This window comes from Lichenostomus cassidix, chromosome Z, assembly GCF_008360975.1.
Source record: "Lichenostomus cassidix isolate B80296 chromosome Z, HeHo_3.0, whole genome shotgun sequence".
Classification (NCBI taxonomy): domain Eukaryota; kingdom Metazoa; phylum Chordata; class Aves; order Passeriformes; family Meliphagidae; genus Lichenostomus; species Lichenostomus cassidix.
Window position 1 is genome coordinate 3,009,257 of NC_139511.1, and position 18,115 is coordinate 3,027,371.

At 50.9% G+C, this 18,115-nt stretch overlaps 2 protein-coding genes across 6 annotated transcripts; one reads left to right on the forward strand and one right to left on the reverse strand.

Annotated features, from left to right (window-relative positions):
* The first annotated feature begins 428 nt into the window (after positions 1-428).
* On the forward strand, positions 429-1,970 carry LOC146424231 (uncharacterized). The gene is made up of 2 exons (XM_085042424.1): positions 429-530; positions 786-1,970. The coding sequence occupies exon 2, from the start codon at positions 889-891 to the stop codon at positions 1,888-1,890; it is 1,002 nt and encodes a 333-aa protein (XP_084898550.1). The 5' UTR covers positions 429-530; positions 786-888; the 3' UTR covers positions 1,891-1,970.
* Positions 1,971-3,471: 1,501 nt separating this feature from the next.
* LOC146424232 (uncharacterized) lies at positions 3,472-7,077 on the reverse strand. Of its 5 annotated transcripts, none has more exons than XM_085042546.1 (5): positions 6,952-7,077; positions 6,188-6,281; positions 4,832-4,952; positions 4,123-4,443; positions 3,472-3,721 (listed from the first exon to the last, which is right to left on the reverse strand). In XM_085042546.1, the coding sequence occupies exons 2-5, from the start codon at positions 6,203-6,205 to the stop codon at positions 3,618-3,620; spliced, it is 564 nt and encodes a 187-aa protein (XP_084898672.1). In that variant the 5' UTR covers positions 6,206-6,281; positions 6,952-7,077; the 3' UTR covers positions 3,472-3,617. The 5 variants fall into 5 exon arrangements, with proteins under 5 accessions (XP_084898672.1, XP_084898669.1, XP_084898673.1 ...); XM_085042543.1 differs by having other exon boundaries at positions 6,188-6,305; positions 6,952-7,076; XM_085042547.1 differs by lacking the exon at positions 6,952-7,077 and adding an exon at positions 6,869-6,947 and having other exon boundaries at positions 4,225-4,443; positions 6,188-6,305.
* Between the last annotated feature and the right edge of the window lie 11,038 nt (positions 7,078-18,115).

An 18,115-nucleotide genomic window follows, 5' to 3' on the forward strand; every position in this document is an offset into this window, starting at 1 on the left:
ACTGTGGGCAAATGCCAGTGGGAGTGGATGGCTCAGAGCAAACCCTTCCTTTCTGATTCTCCCTGCGGCAGGGGTACAACCCACAGGGGTGGGACACTCTCACCCAGGGCCACCCACCATGTCCTGCAAATGGCAGCATTGGCCAGGCCAGGGCAGTGAGGGGCAGAGGGGTCACTGAGCTGAAGGGAGACCATGCTGACTGCTCCCAGCACACTCCTGCTCTCAGGAGACCTTGGCAATGTGTCGGGAACAGGGATGACACGCAGGACCAGGGAAGTGTGACACAGGGGACCAAGGGAGAACAATACAGAGATGCAGAAGTTGAAAACAAGAAAAAGTATTTTCTTTTTTCTCCTGACAGATGCACTGCTCAGGGGGAACACATCCCATTGTGACATCACTGGGTGGTGGAGGGTGACATCACAAGTGGCAGATTGTGACATCACCTCCATTGCTGATGACACTTGGGCATGAGCAGAGCCTGGGCCAGTCTGGGCCAAGCCTTGACTTCTGCCAAGCAAGACTGTGAGGTGTGCAGGGCGAAGCCTGGCCTTTCCCAGTGCTGGGTGATGTGTTGGGGGCTGCATTCACAGAATTCAGCAGCTGCCAGTGCCCATCCCAGAGCCATCGCTCCTGTCTCCCCGCCCTGCCTGCTTGGAGCTGCATCAAGGGTGACAGCCCTGTGTCCCTGCAGTGGCCGTGGGGCAGCTGATGTGGCTCAGGGAGACAGGAGGGTGTCCTTCTCCAGGGCCCTGGGCATTTCTTGCCTTTCTTTCCTTTCCCAGGCGCAGCCAGTGACCATGGCCTGTCCCTCCCGCGGCGTGTGACACCAGCGAGGGGAGCAGCTCCCGGTGCTCAGCTGTCCCCAGCACACTGCAGAGCACAGCAATGGCCACAGGGACAGACAGCAACTGCCCCATCTGCCAGGAGCATTGGGATGACGCGGCTTCTGCTCTGCCCTGCGGCCACCGCTTCTGCCTGGGCTGCATCCTGCGCTGGGCAAACACCAACCCCTCGTGCCCGCTCTGCAGAACACCCACGGAGACCGTCCGGTTTTCGGAGCGGGGCGAGCAGGACTACGTGCAGTTTGTCATCACCTCTCCCGCCGAGCCGGCAGAGACCGGCGGCCAGGCAGAGAGAGCTGCCGGCCACCCGGACCAGAACAGCCCCGGTGGCCCTGCAACGTCCCCTGCACCTCATCTAGAGGGGACAGTGGTGTCCCCTGCACCTCCTCCAGAGGGGACACTGTCCCCGGCCGAGGCGGGGCCCTCGGGACTGCAGTCCGTGGGTGGCCTCCTGCCCGAGGAGTGGGCAGGACTCCTCCGTCAAGCACAGCACCTCCTGGAGCCCGTGCGGCCCTGGCTGCGCCGGAGGCTGCGGGCAATATTCCGGGAGCGCTGGTGGCTGGCGGAGGTGGCGAAGAGCGACATCCTGCACGATCTGTGTCTCCACGGTCCGGATGAGGCCATCCTGGTCCAGAAGCTGCAGAGCCGCCTCGAGGAGCACGCGGCACCGCTGGTCAGTGGCCTCATCCCCGTCATTGTGAGCCGCTGCTGCAAGGAGGCCAAGAGGCTGCTGCGCTTCCGCGCTGCCGGAGAGGACAACGGCGCCAGCTCCGGCGGCTCCGGCAGCTCCAGCCGCACCAGGTCTCGGGACAGGACTCCTGCCGGTGGCCCCGCAGGCTCCAGCGTGCAGGAGGAAGCTGCAGCATCACAGAGAAGCCTCCAGGGCAGTCCCAGCTGTCCCCGAGCTGTGCCCAACTCCGCAGAGCGGGAGCAGCCCCGGAGGAGCCGCAGCAGACGGCGGGGACAGCTCCCTGTGCCCGGGGCAGCAGCCACAGCTCCTCTGCTCCGGGCCAGGACAGGGAGCACCAGCCCGTTTAAACGCTGATACAGCTCCTGATGATTTTCTTACATTGCTTTGCAACTCTGGAACTGCAAGGAGTTCGCTCAGGTGGAATAACAGACAAGGAGAGCATTGCAGAGGTGGTGTTTGTCTAGTTTGCTAACGAGCAAGTGCTGAAACTGAACTGACAGTCTGCTTGGTAAAACTGATTTCAAAGTACACGTTTAATAAAGTTACACGTAAAGCAAAACATGAATGTCGCCACAGAGTCTTTATAATGCTCTGCTACTTACTTTGTGTTGAGGGGAGAAATTCCTGTGGTCTTTTTTCAGACCCACAGTTACAAAGAATGCTAGAAAGCAAATGACAGCTGAGTGTTTTCAGCTCATGCAAAAAATACATTGAGCAAAACATGACAAAAACGTACATTTGAGCTGCACTTCCAAAGCAGGTGGTTTACTTTTAACTACAGAAGAGGAAATGAAAGGATTTGTGTGCTGAACATTGTGCATTTGCACCATGGAACTGTGCAAATGCAATCAGTTCCTCCCTCAAATGAATATTCTCCTGTTTGAGACACTGTTCCAGATTGAACCCAAAATTTCAAGGAATTTCATTTTAATCAGCTGTGTTAATAAAAAAAAAAAAAAAAATAGTAAGAGCATTACTGGTTCTGGCTTGCCGAATGTCTGAATGAATGATTAACAGAAAATTTGCACATTCTGACATCACAAATATCCCAACATATTACTTCCTTGAATAAGTCCAATTTTCCAGAGAATTCAACAAGTATGTTTGAGTTTGGTATTTTTCCTGTCTCTAAAAGAAGCCAAGAGAGCTCACACCTTTGCTGTGAACACACCTTTGCCTTGAACTTTGCTTACTCTGTTCAAGGCAAACAGGTTCAGAGGGGACACTTGGTACTGCTGAGGTCACAGGTCCTGCATTCTGAGCACTCTCAACATGTCCTTGGCTGTCAGACTTATGACAGGAAATATGTCATCCAAGAGAATAAAACAGAAAGAATCAGAATTCAGACACTGCTTCACCCTCCAATAAAGCACACAGCCCCTCCCTCCCCATCTTATTAACACAAACACAGAAGCACTGAGAGCCTTGCTTTGCAAACTGCTAACAGGAATGACTCTGCCTCCCTGCTCTCTCTCAGGACAGTGCAAATTGCCAGCACATGCAGCCAGCAAGGCACAGCCTTGGCTTCCAGCAGGGCAGTGTGCCTTGGCCTCAGCACTGCAGAGGGACTTGCAGGAGCAGCTGAAGCACATTCTGTGCTGGGCCAGTGGAAGTTCTGCCAGGCTGTATCAGTGTGAGCCCTGCAGCATTTTGCAGCAGCTCTGCACCTCTGTGGGTGTTAGAGAAGTACAGAAAGCTCACTGGAGACCCAAGTGTTTGCCCAGCCAACGCCCTAAGATGCATCTGCTACAAGCAGCACATGCCTGGGACATGCATAGCTGGGTAAGTCAGAGAAATTCATCTGCCAGCAGCATTTCCTGGAGTTGTTCCCCTTTTTAGCTCAAAATCCTCCAGAATCACAATGTTTACATCTGCTAAGTGCTTTGAGGAACACAAATCAACACCCATTTCAATTAAAAAATTTAATTCGTTGCAAATTGCTACACCTGCAGTACACTAATGTATTGACCTATCCATCTCAGTTTAAAAATTTCTTCGGGTTATTACAACACTGCTAACAATAAATGAAGAAACAAGTATCAGGCAGGACTGTGCATGTGGGTGGCCTCAGTCAAAAGTCTCTAAATTCTCAGAGTGGTGACCACTTTCTCTTTCTCTGGAAGAGCCTGGGAAGCCTCACTCCCTGGGAGCAACCCAGAAGCAGCATCACTTGTCCTGGCAGAGTCTGGAGGAAGAGCCAGAAAAAGGGACACAGAGTCAAGATCAGCTGTGTGCACATTTCCCTTGTCAGCAGTTGTACTTCTCTCAGGGCTTAGAAAATCCCAGATCCTCTCAAGCAGGCTTAGAAAGGAAACAACCCAACAAGTTCTGTGGCTTTCCAACAACCAAGAACTTGTCTGCTCAGCTCTCAGCTCCCCATTCACTCCTCCTGAAGAACAGCCTAACTTGCAGTTCTGTGGCAGGAAAGCAGTGCCAGCAGCCTCCCTGGCAGGTCCTTTCCCCTCTGCACACAAGTGACAGATGCTGCAGCTGTCCCTGCACACGACTGAACTCTCATCTCCATGGCCCCAAAGGTGTTCAAACCCCACATCACCCAATCCCCCAGCCCCCTGTTCCCTGTCTCACGGCTCAGGTGGCTCGAGGGTGGCAGCAGCAGCTCCCTGCTCAGGGCTGAGTCCAGGTGCTGCTGGGAATGGCTGGCAGCAGGGCTGGGCACCTCCAGGTCACCTGGCAGGTTCTCCTTGTGGTCCCTCTTGTGCCTCTTGGTGTCTGCAGGGAGCTCAGGGTGCTCGGGGCAGCAGTCAGGGCTCTGCACAAGGTGCTGTGACCCTGCAGAGCTGCTGCCATTGTCACCACTGTCACCTGCCAGGGCCTGGCCAGCCTGGGCACTCGGCCCCTTCCTCCTGCGCAGGGCAGCTCTCCTGGCCAGGTACAGCAGGTGGATTTCTGGGGAGCCAAGGGAACATGGGGTCAGATCAGCCCTCGTGCACATTTGCCTTGGGCAGCAACTGTACAAACACCAGGGACTGGGAAAGTTGGCCACAAAGGCAGACTCTCCCTTGGGAATTGAGGCTGCTCTCTAAAGAACAGCAATCCTGCTGGAGTTTTCCAAATGGTACAGTTTTGAAGTCTCCCCATGAACTGACAGCACTCAATTGGGTGCAAATGGCATCCACAAGAGCTTTAAACATAGTCATTCCCAGCTGACACAGCTGAGAACCAGCTCTATTCCCTGGAATCCAGAATCTCCCTCTGGAGATCTCCCCTCCTGTCCCAGGGTGGCTCAGAGCAGCCTTCTCAGAGCTCTCTCAAAGAATGAAGGCTCTCCTCTTACCAGGCTCCTCTGGCTCCAGGGAACTGCTGCCATTGCTGGTGTTGCCAGGCAAAGCTGTCTCTGCTGCAGCCTGGTTCCCAGGCTGCTCTCCTGCACACTCAGGGGCAACACTGACATCCTCCTTCAAAGGAAAAACAAACCAAGCACACCAAAGATCACTCAGTATTTTCTTGAATCACTTCAGGCACACAGTAACTGCTCTTCCCCACTCACCAACGACTGTGACACGAGTGTAACACTGCCCTGAGGGTTCACGACAAGTGATTTTAACTCTGAATTCAGGTGGCCAAAGTAAAGCTCGAGCTCTGACAAAATGACCCCTTAGGGTTTCAAACATAAACTCAGCAAACCAGAAGACACCAAGTGAGAGTTCATGTCCTCACAGCCTGGCCCTGGCCTATCCCACCAGCTGGAAGAAATCCTCCAGCAGAAATCCAGGGGCTCTCCTTGCTCCCAACAGGGCTGAGCAAGGACAGATCTCCCTCCAGGCACTGCCCAGGGCCATGTGCTGCAAACCCACAGAACAACCACACATTTCTGGCTGGGAGCCTCACCCCACTGCACCCAACTGCTCAGACATTAAACTCTAATGTGCTGCTCTCTGGAGGCTGCTGCTGCTGCTCCAGATGTAGTTTGCAGGCAAACATGCACTGAAATTGGATATTTCCTGCAGCATGTGGCAAAAATCTTTAGGGTGAAAAACCCCAAGAAGTTGGATAAGCAAGTTATGTTTCTGTTCCACAGATGCAGTGAAGGGTGAAAGTGATGCCCCGGGAACTGATCTTTAGTAAGAAACACATTCTGACTAAGACCTGTTCTAGAATATTTGTCTCTCATGCCTTAGCATATGCATGAGACCTCTAAAGATGTATGATTGCTCAGAGCCTACGAAGTTTTCTCCATTTAAGAAAAAAAAGCCGTTGAAATTTGGTATCACAAAGGAGTCACACTTGGCAATAAGATATAGGTAATTCAAGAAGCTCTCACTCCCTGCCTTGCATCTGCCCTTCCTGATAATAATACATTTTACCAGGAAATGGGTCTGCAAATAAATAGAAATACAAAGACATCCATCGGAAAAGTTGTACAGTAATATGGAAAAAGGCCTGTGCCTCGGATATGCCTGCACTAGGTATTTGTTCCATGAAAATGAGCACCCTAACTTGGGTAATACAGGCTACCATGTCTCATCCTCATTAATGTGGGATACTTTTGATTCCTTCTTCTCTTGAAAATCTTGCTGTACCAAGCAAACCCTTCCGTGTCCATTAAAGCTGAATTAAAGAAGCCTTTCCTTCTCTAGCCTGCAAGAAAGCTCTCAGTGCAGCCCGCAGCATTGCCATCGAGCAGACCCACCTCAGGCAAGGCGGCCATGTCAGGGTGGGGCGATGGAAGCTTCTCCTCCAAGTGTCTGACACAACTTCAACAGCTGCCGAGCTCGGGCTGATGGCTGCGGGCAGGGAGAGCTCTGCGGCTGCAAACAGCGCCCAGTGCCCTCAGAGTGCCCGAGGCGCCATCGCCCTGAAGCCGCCCAGCCCTGAGCGCCCTCAGTGTCACCATGGCCCACAGTGCCACCATCGCCGTCAGCTGCCCAGCTGTCAGCACCCTAAGCGCCGCCATCGCCCTCAGCCGCCCAGCCCTCAGAGCCCTCAACGCCACCATCGCCCTCAGTGCCCCCATCGCCCTCAGCACACCATTGCCCTTAGCCAACCCCTCAGGCTCCCCGTGCCGCCATCGCCCTCAGCCGCCCAGCCCTCAGAGCCCTCACCGTCACCATCGCCCCCAGCGCCCTCAGTGCCACCACGGCCCTCAACCGCCGAACCCTTAGAGCCCTCAGTGCTGCCATCGCCCTCAACCCCCCCGCGCCACCACCGCCCTCAGCCGCGAAGCCCTCAAAGCCTTCAAAGCCCTCAAAGCCCTCAGTGCCGCCATCGCGCGCAACCCCCACACGCCTCAGTCCCACCATTGCCCTCAGCCCCCCGTCCCCCAGCCCCGCCACCTCCCGCCATCGCGCTGTCCCCTCAGTCCCTCCGCTACCTCCGCTCCCCCTGTCCCCTCAGCGCCGCTACTTTCTCTCAGCCGCCACAGCCCCCGCAGCTCCCCCGGCCCCTCAGCCCCACCGTCTCTTCACCGGCTCCCCGCTGCCTTCAGCCCCGAGGTGCCGCTCAGGCTCGGTGCCACCGGCAGCTCCCGCCGGGCTGCAGCTGCTGCTCGGCCCGGCCCGGCCCGGGAGCGGCCACAGCGGCACCGCGGGGGGACTCGGCAGGGCGGAGGCTTCCCTGGGCTGGATCTGGGGAAAAGGGAGGAAATTCCTTGAGCGGGAAGGGCTGGGTGTCACTGAAGAAGTGCCACTGCAACCCTCAGGGAACACGGCGAGAGAACGGGACGGTAATCACCGTGAGTGGTGCAGGACAAGAGCCCCGGGAAGCACCGCGGATCCGCCTGGAGGAACCGCCGGGCTGGTGGGGAAAACCCGAGCATGGGGAGACGCTATGGACCTCTCTGAAATGATGAGTGTAGACCTGCAAGGGGATTCCACTGGAGACAGTATGTGGAATCTCATCTGGAAAGCCCTTCGAGGAAAGGCAAAGAAAACCATAGAGCAGGAAAAAGCCAACCAAACGAAAAAGACCACAACACAAAGTGGGAAAACAAACAAACAAACGCCCGCCCCCCAAAAAAAAACCCAAGAGAGAAAGGTTACGAATCTTTTTATCAGGACCCTCAATGACAGGACAAAGGACAAAATACGCCCTCCAATCACATTCACTGCTAATTTTAAAGATACTGGAATTAAACTTGTATGATTTAAATGCGGAAAAGTCATGATGTTAGAACTGATTACCATATAGTAGATTTCTTACCTATGAGTGTATATATCGTTTGTAAATCAGTCACCTAATACTGTTTAAGCAACTGTTTCCCCTAAGGCAGAGGAAACCTGTGCTCGTCTTTCCCCTCACGTTTCTCTAATTTTTCCTTTTTTCCCCTCATGTTTATCCTCTCACTTTCCTCAAATTTTCCCCTCACAATTCCCAGCCATTTCCCATTCGTGTTACTCACACTTTTCCCCTCACATTTCTGCCCATTCTTCTCCCCTCACGTTTCCTTCCCTTTACCCACTTCTCTCACTTTCCCCCTCACATTTCTGACCTTTTCACATTTTCCTTTATGCACTCATGTGTCTCCCACTTTCCCCTTCACATTTCTGCCCTTTTCTCCCCACACGTTTCCCTGCATTTTCCCACTTGCTTCAGCACCCCAAAGACCCCTTAGAAAGCCAACTACCTTATGCAGCTGATTCAGCACCCCTCAGACTCCAACAACCCAATTTTCACTGCACTCTGAGGCTTCATCAGCACCACAAAACAACCAAAGGGCCCCAAACACCCTTGAGCAGAGGGGATGAATCTGCACCCCAAGAGCCCCAGCAGTGACCTGAGCCCCTCTGCCAGCGCCTGACAGGCAAGGGAGATTTGTTTGCAGGTGTTGGTTTGGGTGAGGAACACTCATCTCTTACTTACTACTTGTATCTGACGCAATGGTTATGTCACCATTGGAGCTCTCCGCTCAGTGGAGTTCTGTTTTGCCTTTGCAGCGAGTTATTTCCCAGCGTGTGGCTCTGCTGCCATCCCAAATCTGTGGTTTCATTGCCCAGCCTGAGACTGAGGAAGCTGCTGGGCATGGCTGCAGAAGTTCCCCCAGTCCCCTTCACTCACTGCCAAAATCCTGCAGCATCATCATATTTACGTCTGGTTATTCCTTTGAAAAACATGAATTAATGCTTATTTCAGTTTAAAATTTAAATTTACTGAAGCTTGTTACACTTGCACTTCTGATACATAAATACACAAAAACCAGTAAGTCAGAAGTTAAAAAATTGAATTTATTACAAATTTCTACACCCACACTGCTAATTAATATGCCAATATCAATTAAAAAAATTAATTTATTACAGATAGTTACAACCATAGTCTGATTACACATACAAAACACCAATATACCTATCTAAATAACCCTACACCTACAACTAAATAAATGATCATAAAACCATACAGCACTTGACATATTTAAATTTAGCTGCATACATTTAAACTATTACAATATACAGACATAAATGTAATTATATATAAAATACAGTGTATAATACATAAAGATATACACAATCCCCTAATATACAAATATACATAGGCAGCAATACACTGTTCTAAATAACCATATGCCTTTAGTGCATACTCTACATTAGTAGAACTATGCAGCTATACAGCTCTATATGAAAATATAGTACAGACATAAATATAACATACATAGATACAAATATAAATATACCTATACAAATATCGATCTACCCATCTAAATATCCATATACTTTTCTAGCTATAGAAATCTGTAAAAATATACACAATCCCCTAATATACAAACATACATAGACAGCAATACACTGTTCTAAATAACCATATGCCTGTAACTACATTAGTAGAACTATGCAGCTATACAGCTCTCTATATAATGAAAATGTAGCACAGACCTAAATATTATAACATACATAAATAGATACAAATATAAATATACCTATACAAATATCGATCTACCCATCTAAATATCCATGTACTTTTCTAGCTATAGAAATCTATAAAAATATGCAGAGGGATTCCAGCTGCCAATGTTGAAAGGCTCTCCCTCTGTCGCTTCCTCCCGAGCGTCACAGTCCTCCTGGACAGGGACAGCAGATGGGACATCTGGGAAGCAAAGGGAATAATGCTGAGTCAATACTGGGACGTTTCCCTTGGCAGCACCTGCACTTGTGCCAGCTCCTCCAGACACCTCAGCCCCACAGCTCCCCACAGCTCTCCCCGTTCCCTCAATCCCCACCATCCCCCATAGCTTCCCCAGACTCCTCAGCCCCACCAGGACCTCAACATCTCTGTCCCTTCAGTGTCACCTCTCCTCAGCCCCCTGTGTCTCACCATCCTTCTGGAGCTCCTCAGGGGACAATGCCTGGGGCCACCAGCAGCTCCCAGTGCTCCAGGGACACCTGGGGCTCCAACTGCTGCTCTGTCTGGCGTGGCTGCCAGCTCAGTCCCAGCACAGGAAGAGGGGACAGAGGGGGCACAGGGGACAGAGGGGGCACAGGGGACAGAGGGGGCACAGGGGACAGAGGGGACAATGGAAGAGATGAAAATGAAACAGAGTAGAGAAAGAGGTTTAAAATCGTCCTATTTTTACAAATACCAATCGATGTATCTCAACCTCCATGTACCTCTGACCATACAAATGTAACTATGCCATTTATAAATATAACTATATATATATAAATGTAAGTACTCATGTATAAATGCAAGTATGGACATCTATAACTACATATAAAAATATATGTATATATATCAACAACTACGTATGTAAATTTATCTACATAGATCTATAAATGTAGCTGCATAGTCATCTAATAAAACTACATAAATCTATAAATATAACTATATAGACAGATAACTGTAACGATACACATCTATGAATGTAATTATATGTTGTAGGACTTTGGCGATTCCCCTGCTCGCTCTTCCTACCCGTCCCCGGCTGGCTCTGTCACGTCGGGTCGTGCAGCCCCAAGAGTGAGGAGTGACGGGCTCGGAGTGAGGAGAGTTCCCAAGGGTATTACGCAGCAGAGAGTAAAGAAGACGAGGGAGTCGAAGGTCGCCAAGGTCCACTTTATTGGAGGGAGAGCGGAAGAAGGGACGACAGGGAACCCTCAGGCACTTGAGCAGCATGAGGCGCCACGGGCTCAGAACAAAGCGGACAAGGGATTATATACGGCGATAAAGCGTTTCCTAGGGAGGGACTACAGGTGCGGAGCCAACGGGCTCCGGTACACTGTTGAGGAAAAGCAGGGGAGCAAATCAGGTACTACAAGCGAAGAACAACACAGCAACCAATGAGTAAGCGCGGGATATAGAACATTCTGCGTTGGGGTGGCGACTGGGGCGGTAACAAGGCGGGGAAACCAAACTTTAAACCAATAAACTAACAGAAACTTTCTGGGGGAGGAGGGCAGCCTAGACCTCATCATTGGAGTCCCAGGAGCATGCATCATCCCCTGCGGGGAGTTGTGCCACATTAACAGCTGGAGATTGAGGGTCCAGAGTGATGACTTCAGGCCTTTGCACCTCCACAATTATAGACAGAGGGATTCCACCTACCTGTTGTTCACAGGCTCTCCCTCTGTCTGTTCTTCCCACGCAGGGCAGCCCTCCTGGAGTGTTGTGGTAAAGAAAAAAGGCGCTTTCGTTGCGGCGTAGCCCCTGAACTCGCAGGTCGCTAGCCCTGGCTTTTGCCTAACCTTAGCTCCGTCTCTGCCCTCCGGCCAGCTCCAGTCGGTCTCGGGGGTCGGTCTGCCGTAGCAGGGAAAATCCCCGAGGCAAAGGGCAGCGGCTGGCTGCGGGGAGTCCAATCACTAGGCTCCAGCCCCCAGGTAAGCAAAGGAAGAGTCCAGAATGAGGGCGTTCAAGGCCTCTTTATTGACAAGGCAGCAAAAGCAAAGGCATCAAATCACCCTCAGACAACGTCCCAGCACGAGCAAGTACGTATGGCAAGAAACCCAGAACAACAGGGGAACCGGGGTTTTAAGGAAGGGTAGGGGGTTTCCAGGGGTGGCATAGCAGGGACGGAGCCAACGGGCTCCGGTACAGAGTTGAGCGGCAAGCAGGGGAGCAAATCATATTGCACTGGGAAGGGGATACACACGAACCAATGAGGGGGCGGCAGCGACAGAAGTTTCTAGGAGGAGGTAGCAACAGGGGAGGAGAAAAGGCAGGACAGCATAACTTTAAACCAATAAACTCAAGATAAACTTTCCAGGGGAGGAGTGCGGAGGCCTAGATGTCAGTCTCTGAGCCCCAGGAGAACGCATCTTCTCCTTCAGGGAGCTGGGCTGCATTCACCACAGGGGTTTGCGGCTCTTCATCGGCCCTTTCAGGGCAATGAACCTCCACACTGGAGGGTCTGCATATTAAATGAAAGAGAAAAACTATTCGGTAAAGTTGTATAATAATATGCAAAAAGGCCTGTGCCAATACAGAAACTGAAAACTCCAGGCAAGTCTGGCAAGAGGCAAGAGGAAGGGGATTCCTAATGCAAAGAGGGAATATGTCAAACAAAAGGCTTTATAGCCCCTGACCAAATTGCTCTTCAACACAGAAGGGGCCCCTGGGCTTCAAGGAGTCCTTCACTATGTCATGTCCAGGACCAGCATTGTCCTTCTCTCCAATCACACAACTCATGGAGCCTCAAAACCAACACATCTTCCCCCTAAAGGCTCCAGGGCTCACACACTTAATCCTTTGTTCCTGACAAGAAAGTCTGGGCCCTAAAGGCCTTCAACAGTGGAGAAGATTGACTTTTCAAACCCAGTCCAAAAGCTGCCAAAGCTTCCACTTCATCACCACAGATGCCCCTGCACTAGGGATTCTTCCCAGGAAAAGGAGAACCCAGACTTGGCCAACACAGGCTCACACCTCTCATCCTCACCAACGGGGGAGATTTTTCATTCCCCCTTCTTTTGGAAATCTGCCTTTACCAAGAAAATCCTTCCCCGTCCATTCAAAGCTCAATTTGAGAAGCCTTTGCTTCTCAGCCATGCAACAACATCCAAAAACTCTCAGTCCAGCCCCTTGCATTGCTATCCCATGGAGTTACTTGAGCAAAGGGAGACTTTTCAGGCAGGGATGGTGAAAGCATCTCCTCCACTCTCTCAAGAACAAGGTCCCATGGTGGCAATTCCTCCTCCCCAGGCACATTCCATGGCCAGCTGGAGGCCATCCATGCTGCACAACCAGCACTGCCAGGCAGAGCATCGGGGGCTGAACTGCTTGCTGTGGCTGCAAGAATCCAAACAAGGATTTGTTGGTCAGGCTCCAGAATGGGGCTTTGGGATGCAGAGCTCCATTGCTGCCTTGGATCACACATCACAGGATTCACAGAGGAAAACCAGACAGAGAATCTTTTGGCTTTCAAGGTCCCACTTCCTAGGAGACTTGACAATTTCTGTCTGAGAATGACAGAGCATTGTGGAAAAATACTTGAAATGGTCACTTCTCATGACCTTTTTGAAAAGCAAGGGTAGAACTCTTTTCCCACCTGATGGGTTGTAGGCTGGGGAGTGCTGCTCTGAAAATGTGCAGCTGCTGTGCTCTGGAAGGACCTTGGAAGTGCTTTGAAGGTCTTTGGGATACGATGGAATGAAGACCTTAGGCTGGTGTTCAAATATGCATGTGCCTGGTTCCTCTGATGACAGCTCAGGAAGTCCTGGAATGACAAACACACTCTTGGGAGGTGCTGGGGAAGCCTCAAGGTCTTGAGAACCTGGACCTCTCCTGGATGGGCCTGGAAGCAGCTCGGAATCCTGAGGTGAGAAAGCCCCGAGGTTCTGGTACGAGGGAGCTATGCAGCAGGAAAAGAAGAAGAAAGGAAGCAAAGGGAAGACTTAATCAATGTTAGCCTTTATGTATTTCCCTTTGGCAGCAATTGTACTTCCATCAGGGATTTTAAAAGATGGCCTGAAAGGCAGATTTTCACTTGGGAATTTGAAGCTTGCAGTCGAGTTACATCTTCAGCTCCAAGGAAGCTGGAAAGGTCAGGCCCTGATGTTAAAATAACTCATAGCTCAGAGGGTAGGGGAGCTGCTTCTCCCAGGAGGCAGAGATGTGGAATCTGAACACAGCAAGTCAAGGTGATGGCTGGAGACCTAAATGAGGAGCAACTCTGCCAATGCTGACTGCTCTCATTGTGATGAGGTGACTGGCATGGACAGATTTCATTTCCCCGCAAAGCAAGACTGTGAGTATTTCTGTGTTTGTATTAATGAGACAGGTAGGGAGGAGCTGTGTGGTTCAACAGAGGGTGAAGCAATGTCTGAATTCAGCATCTTTCTCTTTTTTCTTGAGTGACATTTTTCCTGTCATAAGTCTGACAGCCCAGGACATGTTGGGAGTGCTCAGAATGCAGGACCTGTGACCTCAGCAGTACCAAGTGTCGCTTCTGAACCTGTTTGCCTTGAACAGAGTAAGCAAAGTTCAATGCAAAGGTGTGTTCACAGCAAAGGTGTGAGCTCTCTTGGCTTCTTTTAGAGACAGGAAAAATACCAGACTCAAACCTGCTTGTTGAATTCTCTAGAAAATCTGACTTATTAAGGAAAGTAACATTTGGAATATTTGTGACAAAAAAGTGCAAATTTTCTGTTGATCATTCATTCAGACAGTAAGCCAGACCAATAATGCTGTTATTAATCTTTTTTAACACAGCTGATTGAAATAAAATTCCTTGAAATTTTGGGTTCAATCTGGAATGATGTTTCAAATAGGAGAATATTCATTTGAGGGAAGAATAGAATGTTTTGTATAATATATCGCTTTATTAAACCAATACTTTGAAATCAGTTTTACCAAGCAGACTTTCAGTTCAATTACAGCACTTGCTCTTCTGCAAGCTAGACAAGAGAAGTATTAAAAAACACATCTGCAATATTCTCCTTGTCTCTTACTCCACCTGAGCGAAAGCCTTAAAGTTTCAGAATTTCAATGTAATGTAAGAAAATAATCAGGCAGAATTTAAAAGGGTGAGTGGTCCCTGCAGTGTCTGGAGCAAGACATCCAGGCTGTAGAGGCAGAGGCTGCACAGGATGCAGCCCTACTTGGGGACATGGCTTAGTGGTGGGATTGGTAGTTTTGGGTCGAGGGTATGATTTGATAACCTGAGATCCCTCTCTGCTCACCTCATTCTGTGCTCCCTTCATTTGGGGATTCAGGGCCCCAACACCTCCCCAAGGGAGATTTGACACTGACAGAGACTTCTTCAGGGCAAACTTCCACTAATGGCATTGCCCTCAACCCAACTCCAGCCCGTTTTTGTCCCCAGAGGCTCAGAACAGGAGCAGCACGGGATGTACAGTTCTGCACAAGTGAGGCTCATGTGTCACACTCGGTGTCTGTGCCGCCAGGCCAGAGAAAGCTTTGGAGGGGTCTGGGTGTCAAGGCTTGCTGTGCTGGGATCAGAGCCCTGTTTTGAGTGGCTCGTTCCGGAGAGGAGCCTTCCCGCGGGAGGGACAGGGGCTGCGGTGCACAGGGACAGAGGGATAGGCAGGGACACGCGTGGACAACCATGGACACGCATGGACAGCTATGGACACGCATGGACCCCCTGGGACACGCATGGACAGCCACGGACACCCTGGGACAGGCAGGGACACGCAGGGACACCAAGGAACACGCAGCCACAGGCATGGACACGCAGAGGCTGATAAGCATTGCTGGCCTTTATTGGCATCGCCAGCCCCGCGCCGCAGCCGCGCTCTGCTCTGCCGCTCCTCGGCCGCTCGTGTGCCGCTGCTGGGCTCAGCGCCGGCGGCGTCTGCGGCTGCTGCGGCGGCGCCGGCGGTACCTGGAGCGGCGGGAGGCCCGGCGCCTCCTGCGCACGCCCCGGCGGCGGGAGCGGCGGCGGCGCCGGCTGCGGCTGCGGCTGCGGCTGCGGCTCCTGCGGGAGCGCCGGCGGTAGCGGGCCATGCTGCCGCGGGCGGGGGCGGCGGGGTGCGCCCGCTTTTATAGCCCAGCGGGGCTGCCCCACTGTGACCTCAGCCGGGATGTCACCTCTGAGAGGCTCTTGCATCACAAAGGGCTCCACCGCACCCTCACTCCCGTGTGAGACTTTGATTCCCTTGGAATTAAATCCATAATTACAGAGAGTTTCTGTGCTAGTTGACTCTTCTCTAATACCAACCACTTTTAGAAGAAAAACATATAAAACATATTTCGATTTTGTCATATGTCTCGTATAGTGTTGCTTAAACGGAGATGCCGAGATGTTGCTTGTGGAAATGAAATTCTGTCATGCGTTACTCAGCGCTCTGTTACTGCTGAAGTCAATCTGTCAGGTTCTTGTAAACTTCAGGAGCAAAGACCTCTAAGGGAAAAAGAGGATCAAAAAAATCTAAATAAACGTTTAGAACGCTCTCTTTTTGAGAACTATCCATATATCCAGAAACATTCCTTATTTCCCCCCACCCCCGTTTTCTTTGTCTGCACTGTTTAGGAGACCAGGGATCACCCTTCAATATTTGTTCGTCATCTTTTCTGAAGTGACCAAATGCCATGCCTGCATTTTGGCAAGAACAGGAGTCAAGTCACAGAGAGTAGCAGCAGGTTCTTTTATGTCTGCTTCTGCTCCAGAAAGACCACAGCTGAGCATTTTGAGACTGGGTTCTAAAGAGGGTTCTGATAGCTAAAGCTGCAAGTGCTCAGCTGACTTTGGTGCCACTGGAGTCCCTGGGAAAAGCAGCTCTACAATACTGAAATGAAGGACAAGTGTGGCTGGCAGCGACCTCTGAAGGTTCTTGTCCAACACCACCACACAAAGCAGGGCTGACTTCGAAGTCCAATCCAGCTTCAAAGTCACCCCCTGTGGCACAAGTTGCTATTCAGGGAAGTTCTAAGTCACTTCACGGTCAGAGTTCTGGGGCAGAGATTGCACCTGTGCTGGACTAAACCCCGGAGCTTTGGGTAGAGGGGAAACAATTGTCTGTCAGTGCCTGACACTGTTTGGAATGTATGGAGAAAGCTAAAGTCCTCCAGAAAAATGGAAATTTCCTGCAGCTAGTTGTACTGCTGGTCCCTCCAGTTACTGCTCTGTGTAGATGTGTGGTGTTTGGAGGGGATGTTTGCAGTGTTTCTGCAGGGTCTGCAGGTACTGATTGCTGGAAAATGCAACAATAATCTACCAAGAGAAAACCTTGCATGGCTCCTGCAAACATCCCTCGACAGCCAGCATGTGCATGAAGATGGGAAAGAGAGCAAAAAAAAGTGTCAGCAATTGAATGGGGAGAAATTGTTTCTGGAGATGTGCATTCTCCATGTGGTAAATCTGATCCCTAATGGTCCTTTCAGAGAAACACCTTTCAAGCTGCAGTGATCCTGTGGCACTTCAGAAAATTAGCATGCAGCATATATTTCCTTGGTGTTTTGGGGGGTGGGTTGGGCTTTAAGAGTTAGTTTTCAACTTTTTTTCTTCCTTTTTCAGTTCATAAGATAGCTGATGTTGTTCTCAAGAATTATCAGAACAGAACTGAAAAGAAAGAAACAACCAAATAACGGCATAATGCAAATGCAGGAATACTTGCCAGTTCAGTTCTTGCATTCAGTGTCTTTTATTCATGTTGGTTTTGCTCAGAAGCATCTTTTTGCCCTCTCAGTCTGTTCCAGATGCAGTTGTACAGAACCACAGAATCACAGGGTCTCCAAATGCTCAGGGCACCTCTTGGGATCACCCAGCTTGTCTGAGAGGTGTTTCCAGCCCTCAGTCACCCCCATGGCCCTCACTGGACTCACTTGGCAAGCTGAGCTCTCTGTCCTGTGGGGAGACTCCTGTGGGAGGAGACTTCCACGGTGACATCCACATAATTTCTTTGTTCATTGGCTCTTATCCAGAGGCCTCAGCTGTGCCAGCTGTGCCAGCTGAGAGCTCCAGGCATTCTGACCTTGTTAGTCCATAGAGTGCCTCCGCTCTGCCTCTGCTGCCCTGCCTCTCCCTCCTGAAGGGCCTGCAAGCGTCCAGCTGGGCACTCGAGTCACAGGACTCATCCCACCAGGTTTCATTTATGCCAAGGATGTCAAGTCTCTGGGACTGGACCAAAGCCTCGAGCTCCTCTAGTTTGTTCCTCTTGTGGAGTGCATTTGGTGTAGAAACAATGCACATTTCAGGTGTGGCACATTGTAGCCAACACCTCCTGAAGCGCCTTGAGGTGACCCATTGGTGCAGGTTTGTGCAAATTTCGGCACACCATGCCATTTCTCACCACTGGCAAGCCAGGGTTCGTCCCTTTCCCCCTTGCAAGCTGGTTTAAAGCTCTGTCAATGAGCCCACTAGCTCCTGTGATGGCACGCCTTTTCCACTGTGAGAAAGGTACGTCCTGTGAGGTGTCAGGGGATCATGTGTTGGTTAGATCATTCCATGGTGAGCAACTCCAATTTTTTTCTGTTGACACCAACCTTGAAGCCTGGCATTGGCCTGATGGATTTGCCTATTCATATCGATATAATTTGATGTTTTGGGCAGAATGGAGGTAATCACTACCTGAGCTCCTGATCCTCCTACAATCGTCCCAGCGCCCTGAAACGTCTTTTTACTTCCCCGTAGACGCAGGCCCCGGGTGCACAGAGGCGCTGGTGGCACACGGGCACCAAGGGACACGTAACGACAGCAAGACACACGCAGGGACAGCCAGGGATACCTAACGACAGCCCC

Bases quoted from the DNA above. Each gene is read 5' to 3' on its own strand.
- LOC146424231 (XM_085042424.1), top strand. From the start codon at position 889: ATGGCCACAGGGACAGACAGCAACTGCCCCATCTGCCAGGAGCATTGG.
- LOC146424232 (XM_085042546.1), bottom strand. The intron at 4,444-4,831 runs GTAAGAGGAGAG...TTGGCTCCCCAG, and splicing joins CCTGGAGCCAGAGGAGCCTG to AAATCCACCTGCTGTACCTG. The intron at 3,722-4,122 runs GTGAGACAGGGA...CTCTTCCTCCAG, and splicing joins ACCCTCGAGCCACCTGAGCC to ACTCTGCCAGGACAAGTGAT.